Raw genomic sequence first — 16,321 nt, forward strand, 5'->3', positions numbered from 1 at the left:
CTCTCTAGGACAGGCAACATGGACATTGAGAGGCCCTTCAGATATATATATATATATATATATATATATATATATATATAATGTGAGCACTGACTGTTTGCTTCATCATCTTCATGTGTCTGCCCAAAAACCATTGTAATCATCGTCATCATTAGATGTGCGAGCTTTGCTGCTTGTGGCTCTCGCACCTGTGTTGGAGAATACAACGGTCGTTTCATCATACTTTGAATTCGTGAGCATCGATTTATACAAACCATTTCATCTTACTCCCGCCGGTCACCGTTGGATTGTTATTGCCGTCGACCACCTTACTTGATATGCGGAGACAGCAGCTCTTCCCTCTGGTGCTACCTCTGAAGTTGCCCTGCCGCGGTGGTCTAGTGGCTAAGGTACTCGGCTACTGACCCGCAGGTCACGGGATCAAATCCTGGCTGCGGCAGCTGCATTTCCGATGGAGGCGGAAGTGTTGTAGGCCCATGTGCTCAGATTTGGATGCACGTTAAAGAACACCAGGTGGTCGAAATTTCCAGAGCCCTCCACTATGGCGTCTCTCATAATCATATGGTGGTTTTGGGACGTTAAACCCCACATATCTATCAATTACCTCTGAAGTTGCCGATATCCTGCGTGCCATAATTTTGCGCCATGGCACCCTGCATGTGCTCCTTAGTGATCGTGGCAAGTCATTTCTTTCCCAAGTTCTTGCTGAAGTTCTCCAGGCATTTAACACCATCCACAAGACCACATTAGCCTACCGTCCGCAAATGAATGGTCTAATAGAGCAATTTTATCGAGTTTTGTTCGATATGACCTCCATGTATATTCAACAAGGTCACAAAAACTGGGACACTATACTTCTCTTTGTCACATTCGCATACAATACTGCCATACAACGTATGACAAATTACAGCCCATTTTTTTTTTGTGTATGGCCATTCACCGACTTTTGTTCTGGGCGCCACCTTTTTGTCCACGTCCTCTGCTCCATCTTCTCTACCAGAAGAGTTTGCTGCTCGCGTCGCCCGTTGCCGTGAAATTTCCCGCGCCAACACCGCTACAATTCAGGGCAAGAGGAAAGTCGATATTGATGTGAAACGACGGGTAATGTTTCGCCCCTGTTTTTGTACCTAGGCTCTGTGAAAAATTACTTCACAGATATCTCGGTCCATACAGCATGCTGGAACAAAAATCTGATGTATACTATCGCGTCGATCCTGTGAGCGGGGCTCCTGATTGTCGTCACCGCAGGACCGAGGTCGCTCATGTATCTCGACTATATTCGGCATTTCACCCTCTTTAACTTGCTGCCCTCTTTTCCGAAAGGGGGGAAACAGTGTGAGCGCTGACTGTTTGCTTCATCATCTTCACCTGTATACCCAAAAACCATTGTAATCATCATCATCGTTAAACGCGGGAGCTTCGCTGCTTGTAGCTCTTGCGCGTGTGTTGGAAAATACAACGGTCGTTTAGTCGTACCTGACGTGGTCTCACACTATATATAGATATATAGATTGTTTTTGTGTATGTAGCTAGTGCATATTCAAGAAAACTTTTCATGTGAATAACGTACCCACATAGCCTACTTGGAGGCTCGTTTTTTTTTTTCTTTTTCGCTGGATCTTTTCTGCTGCAAATGAGTTCTCAAAAAAAAAAAAAAAAAGAGTTCAAGCGGGCTTTCAAGAACACTAAAACTTTTATTATCAACTTATAAATCGAGACTAAGAAGCACATAATTCAGTCCGCAGCTGCGCTTGTGAAGGAGTGTATGTAGTCTAAGAGTTCAGTGTTCAGTGCCCTTTCACCTTCAGGTGTGATGACTTCTTAGGCGGCAGCAATCGCTTATTTGCGGGTTTATTAAGTTAAGTTATTAGCAACAAACCAAATATGCGCATGTTTATAGCAATGTTATTTTAGTAAGCGCAAAATGCACATACAGACAAGCACAGGAGAAAAACTATTGTGTGTAGCACGTGCATCTAAAGGTTGTGCATGTGCACTGGCCACGTGCACATCCTAAATTGGTGAATAGCAAGGAACATATGAGCAAATGAAGAATTAAAAACGTGCCACGTAGTAGCAGGGCTTATTCAAAGGATGGACAATAGTTGACGCATGACCAGAACATATAAATGTCCGATATGAGACTTTAAGAACAGATATGTAACACGTGGCCTTATCTGTGCCGCATGAGTTAGCAGGGTTGTTGCTGCTTGCTCCTGTAATCTCTGCCGAAAACAAGGGTTGCCTCGTGCGGCCTTTCTGTGCTTCTTGTAGAAAAGTCATCCTTGTAACTTAACTAATGTCCATACAGGCGCACATAAACAAAAATCACAGCATATTCATGAAGGGAATAATCATGAGTGGGGCGAAGCGTTCATCCGTTTGTTCTTGCTTTCATCTGTTTGTCCATCTGTTTGTCTGTCCACCTGTCCACACCTGCTGAGTGAGTCATTGAACTAGGCGGTCACGAGAACCACGACAAGCTAGGAGGGACAAACACACGGCTTTAGGAGCTTCGCCCCTAAATGAATCTGCCTTCTGCCGCTCAAAGACCAGCTCGACGTGCCTGCAAAACGACACAAACACACCCTCCTTTCCTATGCTCCTTTCCTCAGTGCGCGGCTGGTCCATCATGTTTAGGGACAATAGGCACAAAATTGTGCGCTTTCGCCCAACACATCCAGAGGGGCACGACTATCATGTCGTGTATGTTCGAGGAATCTGAGCAACTGCCGTGCACTGCTACTTGAGAAGTGTTGTCGAGGCTGGCGCGTGAAAGTTTACCTGCATGATGACTACCATGACGCGTTCAATACTCATTTTAGTTTTAGTTCACATGTGATAATTATAATACTAAACACATTCTTTATGACATACAATACACATATTGAATCAACCAGATTGCTTTGCTTCAGGAGGCAAAATTATTTGGCATCCTGGGATGAAATAGGCATGCTGAAATTTGAAGAAATTTTATAGTAGCATTTTTTATCGAATTTTACTAGATTGTCACCCGGGTTTCTGCAGATCTATATGTATTTTCACTACATTTTAGTTTTACAATAATGGATAAAAAAATGCACATATCCTTGGTATGTCCTTTTACGAAGAGCCAGTCTACGTTCAAAACTGAATGTCCGGTCGGACATCCAGTTTGGATGCCAGAAAACAACCACATGGGACATGGATTTTCATAGTTCATTTATGGCCTATCTGTGTTGGATATTCAAAGGGCTGGACATTTTTATTCATAATAGACAGTCTGCGGGTAGCTGTGGTTACTTGGGATCGCGGAAGTGATGAAAACAGTGAGCATCTTGCGGCCTTGATCATATTCACAGCTATTCTTCAGTTTGGATCGGTGTCTGTGTATACTAGGCTAAAGTATGACAACATTTTACTGCTGGAGTAACTTTCACGGTTAGTGAAAGTTATTCATATCATTCTAGGGTCACATCATTGCTGCGACCACAGCGGCGCCAGTGTTTATTCTCTGGACTAATACTTGTGTGTTCATTTTGTGCTTCCTTTTTTGTAGTTGAGCAGCACGCTCTAAGTGCAGTGATTCCACTTCTGTGCCAAAGTGCACCCAATAAGATATGCTGCACCATCCTGATAATATCAATGTACATTGCACCAAACTGTGTCAAGGTCACATTTTGGAGCGTGTGTCACTGGCAATGGTCATGCTGGTGCATCGAAACATGTGCACCGTGTTCTCTGGTCCATCAAAGTCGCAACCACATACCTGAAACTATTCGGCTGAATAAACAGTGGTCGTGCGTGCATCCCAAGTTCTCCATGATGCTGTCCTCAGTGTCAACGAAACTGCTATTGTGCGAGTCGGCTCAACAGCAAAACATGCTCTCCACAAGGGGCTCGGGACGTCTAGTCCAATTGATAGCGTGTAGCTGTCGCGGCGATTCATAGGCGGACGTCATCCATTCCAAAAATGCTGCTGATAGCTTGTTTGGAGAGTCGCACTGCATTTAATTATTTTTGCTAATAACTGCATGTGTGCTGCCAGAATGTCTGTGACTTCTATTTCTGAACATCGCAGTTTAATTTCTTAAGCTTCTTGTCCACAGAAGAACACGTGGACGGTGGAAACACGTTGACACTTTTTCTCAAATAGACTTAATTCATGGATGTTCATTGACAGCTTTTTTGTAATTCTTTCCACTGGCACATTTGCATTTGTAGTGGCTCTTGTGGTTAATACCCTAAAAGACCCTGCCCTTTCGAGCTTGTGATTTTTAGGGTCCGAATTCATTTTTCAGATGTGTTTTAAAAAAAAAAAATTATCTCATTAATAAAACCATGTCTTTTGGCCGAAACAGCCATAATTCGGTTTTAATACATGCAGCTTTCAGTCGTGGGCCCATCCCTGACAGCCCTGGTTTCAGAATGCCCAGTGTGAAGTGGCTGCACCTTGTTACACATCTGCCCCTCGTTTTCCAGGGTCAATAGTTGATGGTAAAACAAACAAAAAAAAAAAGATTGAACAGCACGCCATTGCATTCATTGCTTTGTTTAGAGGAAGGTGGGAAAACTGTGTGCTTCGAAGAGCGTTGTCGCTGCCACGCGGTATCTCGAGGCATCATGAGACTGCTCGTAAACTTTCTGTACTAATGACCTCTGATTCATGTTCAGATAAATGATAGCACAAAAACCGCTTCAGTACCTGGAGTGGTCATAGTCTCTTTAACCAGCGTTCTATTGAGTTATCTGATATGGGGTCAAAATAGTATGATTTAATAGTGCCAAATGCCAATAGACATCCTAAAAGCTTATGTATCAATGCCCAACAAATGCGCAACTGCCTCTCTGAAGATACATATCACTTTAATGTTGTACTGCTTCCTATGACAAAGGAATTTTGTGCTCTCATTCTGAGCAATATACTGTCCTCTTTTCTCTCTGTCACCGCTACCAGTGCAATTGCACCGTTTTCCTAGCGTCATTTGTCAGAATACACGAACGGCTCATTTAACTCTGCTCTACTACTGTCTGTGAAAGTTTACAAAGACTGAGAATTTACATTTGACTGCCGGACTTAATAGCTAGTGAAAAACAATCGTCCAATAGATGGTGTCCATGGTGTATAGTCACTAGAACTCCACTTACAAAACTTCTTGGAAAATAACTGCCAGGAAGTGATAAAAATTGTATGTTTATACAATAGTGCATTGTCTGTGTCCTTTTTTTCCTTGTGGGCTATATTTTCGTGTCCTCCTGTTTATCATGGACCAGCATTAGCTCATCCAACTTTTCGCATTACTATGTAATAGAGAGTGTGTTGAGGAACCAGTAACAACCATACTTTGTTCTCCTATTGTAAACATAGGCACCACTATACCTTTGAAAATTTGCAGATATAGAAAGAGTAGTACAGTTTTTTTTTTTTCATGCTCTGACTGCTTGTTTTTGTATATGCAAATAACATCAGTGGTACCTACACGTTACTTTCTGTAGACCCCAGTGAAACTAGACTCAGGGGAGGTGCGTGATCGCATGACTGCCTTCATTGTGGAGCGCTCTTTTGGAGGTGTCACCTCAGGACCTCCAGAGAAGAAAATGGGCATAAAGGCATCCAACACAGCAGCCGTCTACTTCGACAACACTCCAGTGCCTGTCGAGAACATACTTGGAAGTGTAGGTGATGGCTTCAAGGTGAGCTCAATTTGCGGTTCTGTTTTATTACATGCCCTAGCTAACTCTGGCCAGTCTCATTGGAAGTGGGGTAAATCAGTAGTGTTGCTAGCAGTGACCATCAGGGCCGCAATAGTTGATGACTGATTTGTTTTGTGGGGAAGCACCCTTTTTCCTTTTACGGCAGCGCGACATGACTGTCCCTTCAAGACCCGAGTCAATAAAGTCTCTTGCGAAAGGATGGAACACCCCTATGGCCGGTGCTTGCGATTCTCCTTTCCCGGTGCATGGAACGGGTTTCCCCTCCCTCAGCGAGGGAACGTATTCTCCTTGGGGAAGGGGAAACCGGGACGGTGAAGAAAACTACCGTGCCGACGACCGGACGCTCTCTGGCATGGAACAAGAAGGACGAACCCAGAACCCTCTGCGAGCCCAGGACGACTACGACTGAGGTTTAAGCATCTACCCTTTGTTATCTGTAGTCTCTCTATGCGACATTTAGTCCTTATTGCTAACGTATAGCAATAAAGTGTTGTTTGTTGACCAAGCCTGTTGCCTTATTTGCCCAAACCTGTGTAGCTGCAATGACTCAAGCTACGGAAAAGGGATATTAATCGTGCACGGTACAATTCTGTGCGGATGGAACATTAGCTAGGCTTCTGCCTCAGCCGTACATAGAAAGGACCCCCTACAGTTTTTAACAGTTGTAGAGTTGCCTGTTCTCAAACCCCTAAATGTGCATCACATTAGAAAGCATCTATCTGATTGTTCTATAAATGTCAGTCTATTTTTTGTTTCACAACTTGTCAGCACGCAAGTTTTTTGTTTTCACGAAACTGAACTCGTGAGGGTTTACATCTTTCAATTATTTTTCTCACATTTCATAGCAATGTGCAAAGAACGGAATAAACTTTGTAAGGTCTGACTTGGCAAGCAAAACAAAGTGACATCTGTTGTTTGGCAGTACTACCTGCAAACAGGGCCATTCATTTTGTGTTTGGTTTGATGCTAAAAAGCACCTTTATGAGAGTGTTTGCTAAACATGCTACTTCTAATGCAAAACTAAAAACATGAAGAACAACAGCATAATGAGATGGAGGAGCGTCAAACTACCGGCAAAGGTCGGAAATCAAGAAAACTTACACACATGCGCAGTGGCGGAGAAAAGTGACGTACAAAGCATCAACACGTCCAGAGTGTATAAAAAAGGATACCTCAGAATAATACAGTACAATAGATGTGTCACTGACACTGGCAGACCCATTCGTTCAAGTATGAGATGTCTCTTGTGGCAGAAACTGAAAATCAGTGCTCGCAAAGGACATTCGAGAGAATGGGAGCGTTCAAAACCACATGGGTGCCACCCATGCACAATATGTGCCATAACCTGAAGAAGGTGATCACTAGGTCTGGATTTCCTATTGTCTTTTCTTCTCCAAATGAACTGGTACAGCTGTGCCAGTGAGCCTCCTGTGCTAGGCAGCAAGGGTGCCAAAGGAGGCACATGAAACCCTCTCGGCATTAGGCTGAAGGTGTTGTCTACAAATTTCCCCCAAGTTGTGGCAAGTCTTACATAGAAAAAAACGGGACAGTATACTAACGACTGGCTGAGGGAGCATGCCAATAGCATTGGTAAATTGATCGTGCAAGTCTTCTGGCGCATGTTAAGGCATGCCCATGGCACTGCTGGTTGGGTGGGGCCAGGATGACGACATGGATGGATTTGGGGTTAATCTCACCAGCCGCGCGCAGCATGGAGGGGGCTGGCTGTAGTTCTCGTGCTTCTCTCATGACAAGGAGCGTTTCAAGTCGCATACATGCACCGGTTCGCCGCTCGGTTTGCCTTTTATGTTCGCGAGCCGATAAACAACCTAGGAAACTTTCTCTCGCACTCAGTACGGCCCGGACCTTTTTGGTGCCAGCGAGGCAGCAAACTGTTTGCTAACATCGCTGAGGACATCATTGTGCTGCAGCACCAGATCGCCCACTTTGTAGCGTATGTTTTGATACGTGCGGTCGTACTGCACCTTCTGCTGTGCCCTAGCAGTGCTGAAATTATGCCAGCTGTGTTGCGTATCAGTGCGTGCTAATGTCGCCAGTGGCACTCCACTGCGATCCGCGAGAATGGTCTTCATCGGATTCGGCAGTTCTCTTTCCAGGTTCAGAGAGTTCATGGTCGATTGCAATGCAAAATCGATATCTGGAAGGTTGATATCCCAGTTCCTATGTCTTTCAGAGAATGCAACAAGCATGTGCTTGATGTTGCAATTGACTCACTCCGTGTGGTTCGACTGAGCATGGTTGGTAGTTGCTTTTTTGTGCTTAATGCCCAATACAGCACATGTGTCAACAAACACCTTCGCAGTGAAATAAGGCGTGTTGTCTGTAATGAACTGCTCAGGGAACCCGAACCTAGTGAAAACCTTCATCAATTTCTCTAAGATCACTCGAGCTGTCAATTTTCTAAGGGGAAAAAGTTTCACCCATTAAGTAAAGTGATCCGTGATCACCAGCAAGAACTTGTTTCTGCTAGGAGTTTGGGCTATAGGCCCACTACGTCACATGCCGGGATATGGCAAGGAGTCTGACTGTTAATCGGCTGCATGAGGCCGGGCGAACGTCTGCCTCGTGGCTTGATGCTTGTAGTGACATGTATCCCGAAGGAGTACGGCCACTAGCGTGGGTCCGGTCTTAGCCAGCTGCAGGGCACGCATTAACCGTCACCATGGCTAGAACACAGTACTGCTCAAAGTCGCAACACTTTATTGTGGCAACACCAAAGGCAGTACAGCCCGTTGCAAAGGCGCGGTGGGAAAGCAAATGGGCTTATCCACGCAACAGGCATAAAAGTACTACACCGGGTGCCACGAGCACGTCTCCGTGGTAAAGGTGATCCACGGAGACACCGAGACCAAGGCCCGTTTGCTCGAGCGAGGAGACAGGTCGGCGTAGCTAGGCCACGCACTAGGACACCGTCCCACCCTTCGGCCGTGCGTACGCAGTGGGGCAACAAAAGGTGAGCGTTCGCCTCGGTCGTGAGGCGCCGTCAGCGAAGTCCGACGAGCCCTTGAGCGACGGGAGTCGACGGACGAAAAAGATTGCGGGGCTCACCGTCTGCAGTTCCAGAGAGCATCTGTCCGCTCCCGACGCAGTGCGCGAAACCTCTCGGGAGACTCCGCGCGCGGCGCCACAGTTAACATCCGCTACCGGGTGAGGGAATTAAACGTCACTCCGCTCTCCCAGCGCAGCAGACAGCAGAGGAGGGGAGACATGTCGGGACATGAGAACGGCAGAAAAGGCGGCAAAGCCCGCGCAAAGGCTGCGGGCTAGCCCTAATTCCCACATGTTTTGGCACACATTACATGAACAGGCATAGCGATTTACATCCCTTTTCATGCTTGGCCAGATAGCAAGGTGACACAACTTAGCGTAAATCTTAGGGTTGCTAGCATGCCCGGCAATTCATGAGTCATGGAAGTAGCGAAGAAGTGCTGCTTTCAACGTGCACGGTATCATGACTTTGAATGACTCACTTCTGTAATCGTCGGATGGGATGTACCTCAGCAGAACGCTGTCAGAATCGAGCAGATATGAATCCTGCGTTCTCGTAGCACTACCAGCTGTTGTCGAGCGCTCCACATTGACAGCAATACGAGTTGCCCCCATGTGCATGGTGGCCTCACAACTACCCGGCTCCTGGAGCCCATTGAACACCGTTCCACAAAATGGATCTTTCTGCTGAGTTTCTAACAGTTCTCTTCTGCTGAACGCAATCCCTGCACTAACGACAGTCTCTACGTGGTTCATGCTTTTGCCTTGAACTAACACTTGCTCTGCTGTTTCCATTAGGGCGAGTGTCTCGCTCTCAGTTAGTTCCGAGTGAGTCCCGTGACTTGCCTCGTGTCGGACTGGAGCACGCGATAGTGCGTCAGCCGCGGCATTGTTCTTACCCTTGCGGTAGCGAACGGTGAAATCATAAGGCTGAAGCAGCAATGCCCAATGCGCCAGGTGGCCACTTGGTTCGTTCAAGCGCCTTAAACACGTGAGAGCCATGTGGTCAGCCTCAATCACAAATGCAACTCTGTTGACTAACGGAGAGTGAGAACTATCGCAAGACACTTTTTCTCGGTTAAATGAGTAGTTCCTCTCTGCCGGTGTCAATGAACGGCTCGCGAATGCAATCCGTCGGAGCGAAATTCCATGCTCTTGAAACAGAATGGCTCCTAATCCCAGGTCGCTTGCGTCTGTGTGAATCACAAACTCCCTGTTAGGTTCGGCTAGAGGTTCGGCTAGCTGCAGCTGAGCCGTGTTGGCTAGCAACTTCGTGAGGTAACGGATAGCAGCCTTTTGCTCTTGGCTCCAAGCCCAACCCTCGCTATTTCTCAAGAGCTTCGTCAAAGGCGCCAGCTCTGCCGTGCAATCTGCAAGGAACTGGTTATAAAAATTCACCATCCCCTGAAAGCGCCTCAGCTCACCGATATTGTTCGGCGATGGATAACTGACTATCGCTTCAAGCTTACCCTTATCCGGCAAATCGCGACCCTCGTCAAGCATGAATACCAATAATGTTATTCGGGTCGCCACTATCTGAGCTTTGTTCTGGTTCAGAGTGATGCACGCAGACCTCAGCCTTTCTAGAACGTCTCTCAAGTGGCTTTTTGAGTAAGCTACTAGGTCATCTAGATATGCGAGTGCGTGCTGCAACTTTGCATCTCTCAGAATACAGTCCATTAGTCTTTGATACGTAGCGGGAGCTCCCACCAAGGCCAAAAGACATTCTCCTGAATTGCAAAAGTCCTCTGTGGCATGTGAAAGCCAATTTCTTTTTATTCTGCTCGTCCATCTCAACCTGAAAATATCCACGGCTGGCATTGAGCGTAATGAAGTACTTCACCCCACCTAGGTTCGATACTAACAATGAAATGGAGAGAAGAGGGTACGCAGCCTTCTTCGTAACCTCATTCAGCCTGCGGTAGTCTACACAAAGGCGATACGTATCACCTTTCTTTGAAACTAGAACTACCGGGAAACCCCATGGGCTGTTTGACCTCTCAACTATGCCTGTGTCGCTGAGTTTGTCCAAGGCGGCGTCAAGTGCTTTCCGCTTAGCCAAGCTGATTGGTCGGGGATCGCATTTACAAGGCCTGAAAAGGGGTTTATTGGCCTGTGGCGCGACGGTGGCCCTACGATGAAAACACGATCGGGACAGAGCAACGGTCAAGCAGATGCCGGTGACGAACACGAGGCAAGCGAGAGAAGCCAGAACCCAATACCCAAGCGGTGGTGATGTTGCTTGCCAATGATACGTTTTCTTCTTCACAATTTTTCCCCACCAAAAAAGAGCCATCCTAACGACCTAAGCGTCTGGAGGCAGAAAGCTATGATATGGCTTAAGGCTGGCGACGTGGATGATGTGACGTCCACGCCGGCGCATGTCGTCAGATCAGGAAAGTGGCTCAATGAGAAAATTCACCAGCGCGGTTTGCTCCAAAACGTGGTAAGGGCCCTCGTGCTTCGGGACGAGTTTCGAAGAAAGGCCGGGGGTTGGGTAAGGAACAGCCAGCCATACATGTGATCCCGGGGAATAGCTGTGGCTTCGTGAAGAGTCGGTGTTGTTTTCTTTTGGTGCTGCGGTTCTTGTGACGTAAAGGTGCGTGCGAGTTCACGGCACTCTTCCGCTTTTCGGGCAGCTTCGGACACAGATGTGCATTCGGATGCGTCAGGACGGTATGGAAGGAGAGTGTTGATGGTGTGAGATGGTTCACATCCATACAGAAGAAAGAAAGGTGAAAATTCAGTGGTAGAGTGTGCCGCGGTGTTGTATGCGAACGTGATAAAGGGAAGAATGCGATCCCAGTTAGTGTGATCAGATGTCACATACATCGTGAGTATATTGCCGAGGGTGCGGTTAAGTCTCTCCGTAAGCCCGTTAGTCTGCGGGTGGTATGCCGTGGTCTTACGATGAACAACATGGCACTCAGAAAGCAGAAACGTGACGACTTCTGGTAGAAACGCTCGACCTCAGTCACTTAGTAGTTCTCTAGGTGCACCATGTCGTAGTATGAAGTGAAGGAGGACGAAGGACGCTACGTCCCGCGCAGTGGCACTTGGAAGGGCGGCGGTCTCAGCGTAGCGTGTTAAATGATCCAGAGCGACTATGACCCACTGATTTTAATCTGGTGTTGTCTGTAGAGGACCATAGAGATCAATCCCGATCTGATCGAAAGGTCTGGCAGGGCACGGAAGCGATTGCAACGCACTGGACGAGTGGAGAGGCGGTGATTTGCGGCGTTGACAGTCAGGGCAGCCCATGACAAATTTTCGAACAAAATTATACATTCCGCACCAGTAGAAGCGATGGCAAATGCGTTCGTAAGTTTTGAAAACTCCGGCATGGCCACACTGGGAATCGTCGTGAAAGGAAGTGCATATTTGGGATCGCAAGATGTGGAGGACAACCAAGAGCAACTTACGACCTTCAGGGGCGTAGTTGCGTTGGTGTAGCAGCCGATCACGAATGGCGAAATGAGCAGCTCGACGTCGGAGAGATCGTGATACCGCAGTGCTTGACGATCCAGAGAGACAGTCAAAAAGGGGAGCGATCCACAGGTCCTTGTGTTTTTCGCTGGCAAAGGAGTCGATGTCGAGAGATGCGACGGAGTCGGTACCAGTGGTTCCGCAGGCCGAGTCGGGAGGTAAAGGCAAACGCACCCTATCTGGCATGCGACCCCTATCTCACTAGGAGCCTCACTTGGAGCCTTCCAAGGTCGACAGCCACTCCCCAGGCCTTGTGTGCCACCGCCTCCAGAACCGAGTACCAGCCGCTCCCGCTGCGAGTGCGACTCTTGCTTCTTTCTAAGTCTTCCACAGAGCAGTGACTCGTTCATCCTTCGTCATTCACAATTACGACTCTGGTCGCATGCCACGAGCCCTTATCTGGCCAATCCTCTGCGGTGACGTGGTTGGTGTGCGTGCCCTCGGGTGACTTTTTTTCCTGCTCGTGCACCGTTGCCCCACTAATACGTTTGGCACGCGCCTCGTGCCTCTTTATATTCATCACATTGGGCCCCTTTTTAAAGAGTGTTTTCTCAAAACACTGCACATTTCCGTTCTTCATAGGATGCAGCCTTGCACCCTGCTCTTCTCTTTTTGCGTCCTTCCTAATTCTGTTGACCTAAATGTGCACTTATTAATGCAGGCTTCATAGCATCTGATTGAAACAAAATTCAAGGATTTTCAAGGACTTTCAAGGACCTAAAATAACACTTAAAACCAAAACCACAGACAATGACAATGCCACTTCTTACAGCATAAAAATTTTACTTCATTTTGTTCGATTGGCACCATGAACGCACACAAGTTACCATGGACTGTAGTCATTTTTGTGTTCTCAATGTGTTTTGTATCCTTCACGTGACTTCCAATGGAAGACTTCCCCATTGATGACATATCAAAGCTCTTCCCACATGGGAAAACTTTGCCTGATGCGAGTTTGACGTATCAGGTGCAATCCACTCCCTATAAGCAGCAATGCATAACAAAGACAGCTGGAATTTGCACTTGCTCGCCATAGTTTCATTATAAGCGACGCGACTGTGAATATCCATGCACACTAGCAGTCTCCACAAAAAAGCCAGACGTAGCTCCATCATTCCTGCTGTAGCCACGCAAGCGTTACCAGAACTACAGTGAACTACATCACTGCAATATATGGCTAGAGAAACGAATTGAACTAGATGGCTTGTTGGCTAGACAGCACAGAGTTGCCAGGCGGGCAAAAAAAACCATTAGATCACGGCTGAACGAACTGTGAGGAAATTCAAGGACTTTTAAAGATCTCATACAAATTTAAGGGTATTTAGTGCCTTGAAAATGCCATTTCAAATTCAAGGGTCTTCAAGGGTTTCAAGGACTGCTACGAACCCTGTTCATCACTCGCTGCACTTTATGTTCATGCACTATCACTGCTATCGTTCACGCATTGTTCGTACAATGTCGCACCCAATGTCTGTTTAGTTCCTACTTTCCGACACACTGTCGTATAATTCACATCGCTGTGCTCATAAAATCCACTCCCACATACCGTATTTACTCGTGTAAGGAATGCACTCACATAATAAATGCACCCCCAATTTAAGTGCTCAAAATGTGAATTTTTTTTTCTCGCAAAATGAATGCACTCCCCACATTCATTCGCTGCAGTCCCGCTAACCGACACTTTGTGCATGCTCACCCATTGGATCTCTTCTGTTTTTTATTATGCCGACCCCCATCGGCCACTTCGGCTCGCTCCCTTCTCCCCTTCACCCGTTGCTGCGTGCCATAATGTTTTTCTTTAAATCTGTGCAGGCACGTCCCCCATCTTTTTTACCTGTGTGCCACGGCAAGGTTAATGAACGGTGCAAGTATAGAGACATTGCATCTAATAACCACACAGTGAGCGGAGGTCCCAAAATGTCCGTGCCAAATGACGGTCTCTTCCTGCGAATACGAAACTTTGAGGCACCTGCACACGATTTTTGAGCGACGCTGACAGAATTTGCTGTCGCGAAGGGTCATTCTTCTCAATCGGGTCCCAGGTTTCTGGAAAACCAGAAAAAATCGCTAGTCACCCAGAAAATATCGTGATGGTTTTCGCAAAATGGTAGCACCTCTAATTCTCGCTTAACTTGTTCTCCTCACGTACAAGAACTTCTCATGTTGAAGCAAAGAGGAGGCCATATTTTGTCGTTAATCTTGTTCTCGATGACTTTTTTTGATGCTTTAGGAGTAGCTTGCTGCAATATTGGTTATTCGCTACATACAATGTCAACGGCATCGTTGCGGTTATCATGCGAGGTTGCCGCAAAGTCGGCAAAGTGCATCGTAGTGCACGCTGCTGGATGCCACTCGAGATCACAGAAAATTGTGAGAAAAGATAGCAAGATAGCCACAAAACGCTTTTATGGCGTGTGCACGCGGTGCTGGGACAACTTGCAGAAGATGGTGTCATCAACCGCCGAAGAAGAGTAAAGTGAAACAAAGAAGCTGTTTCCAAGCAGTGTACGTGTATGTCGATGGCAAAAGGCTAAGCGACCTAGTTTTTTTTTTTTTGCGTTTTCACATTTTTGCTCATCCTGAAAAAGTTTTCATAAAATTTGGCCCGCATAATAAACACATCCCCAACTTTGCTTAGACATAGACTGATTTGATTTGCCATAGACTCGCCCGCTCCTCTAATCGAGTTAACAATAGCTCGAAAGAAGTTCTTAGCACTTTTGGATGCTAGGGAAAGCGCTTCTTTATTCGGTGACAATGTGTTGCACCATCTCTGCGAAAACAATATCTGCCTGAGACAAAGCAACACCACCTTCCGTCTTGCTACTGGCACAGCACAATCGAGCGGCGCAGCTAGGCTAGTGATCCGCTGGGAAAGACGGGTGAGGCGATAACATTTCATGCATCTTTCTGGGCTGTCAATGTCTCTAATCCTCGGTTGAGACATCCTCGCCAAGTCGGGTATTGTCATTGACATTGCAAACGCCGCCTACCGTTAACGCGATGGAGATGCGCTAAAGCTTTTCTCGAAGGCCCCCGCATGGACAAAGGCATGCCAATTGCTGGGAAAGGCGAGAGTACAAGAGGAGGAAAGCGCGCCGAAAAAGGGAGTAACTACCCCGCCCGAACAATGCGCCGTGCTCCAGCGAAGGTCAGTGAACTCGTTTTTGGTAGAGGCACAGAGCCTGCCAGAAGGGGAACGAGCGCAGCTGTTGCCGCTGTTGTACGAGTACAACGCGATGTTTACTGACCGCCCCGGCAGCACTAAGCTGGTCAGGCACAGAATTGACACGAGTGATGCACAACCTGTGAAGAAGAAAACGTAACGTTGGCATGCACTACGCCACCACTTGGGTTCTGGGTTCTGGGCTTCTCTCGCTCGCCTCGTGCTGATTGTCGCCGGCATCTGCTTTACCGTTGCTCTGTCCCGATGGTGTTTTCATCGTAGGGCCACCGTCGCAGCACACGCCAATACACCCCTTTTCAATTGGTGGAGGGTGCTGACGTTCCCTTTTGCCTGAACATGGGTGCTGCCATTCACCGTCGCCTAAACCTGGAGCTGCACAACCGAACGCTACCTTCCATCATGGCCACCAACAATGCGCAAGCTGGCTCTTCCACTCCATCCTCCAGCAACCCTGGCGTTCTTCGCTTGCGAGAGCCCAAGGTCTTTAGCGGAGCTGATGAGACCGACGTGGAAGACTGGTTCACTAACTACGAGCTGGTGAGCGCAAACAACAAGTGGGATGACGTGGACAAGTTGACTGATGTCTTCTTTTACGTCGCTGACGTGGCCGAAATGTGGTATAACAACCACAAAAACGACATTACGACGTGGTCCATCTTCAAAACGTCATTAGCCGACATTTTTGGCCGACCCGCTGTCCGCAAGTCCAGAGCTGAGCAACGCAAGTCCAGAGCTGAGACTCGCGCGCAGAAGCCAACGAAATCATTCACCAGTTACATCGAAGACATTATTGGTCTTTGCAACCGTGTGAATACCGCCATGCCCGAGTCGGAGACGATTCAGCACATCCTCAAAGGGATAAATGACGGCACATTTCAGTTGCTTGTAGCCCGTAATCCTGCCTCCATTGCGGTACTTATGACTTTATGTCAAAGTTTCGACGAG

At 47.2% G+C, this 16,321-nt stretch overlaps 1 protein-coding gene across 6 annotated transcripts in view; it reads left to right on the plus strand.

Annotated features, from left to right (window-relative positions):
* The window catches only part of LOC119178100 (very long-chain specific acyl-CoA dehydrogenase, mitochondrial-like), a 236,796-nt gene that overhangs the window by 87,720 nt on the left and 132,755 nt on the right, over positions 1-16,321 (plus strand). For all 6 annotated transcript variants that reach the window (XR_012894667.1, XR_012894668.1, XM_075891514.1 and 3 more), the window contains one exon: positions 5,476-5,673. Coding sequence is in view for 4 of the 6 variants with exons in the window: in XM_075891514.1 (XP_075747629.1) it covers positions 5,476-5,673 (198 nt within the window). In the remaining 2 variants the exon portion in view is untranslated. The remainder of the gene's footprint in view (positions 1-5,475; positions 5,674-16,321) is intronic.

The sequence above is a fragment of the Rhipicephalus microplus genome, chromosome 1 (genome assembly GCF_043290135.1).
Source record: "Rhipicephalus microplus isolate Deutch F79 chromosome 1, USDA_Rmic, whole genome shotgun sequence".
Lineage (NCBI taxonomy): Eukaryota > Metazoa > Arthropoda > Arachnida > Ixodida > Ixodidae > Rhipicephalus > Rhipicephalus microplus.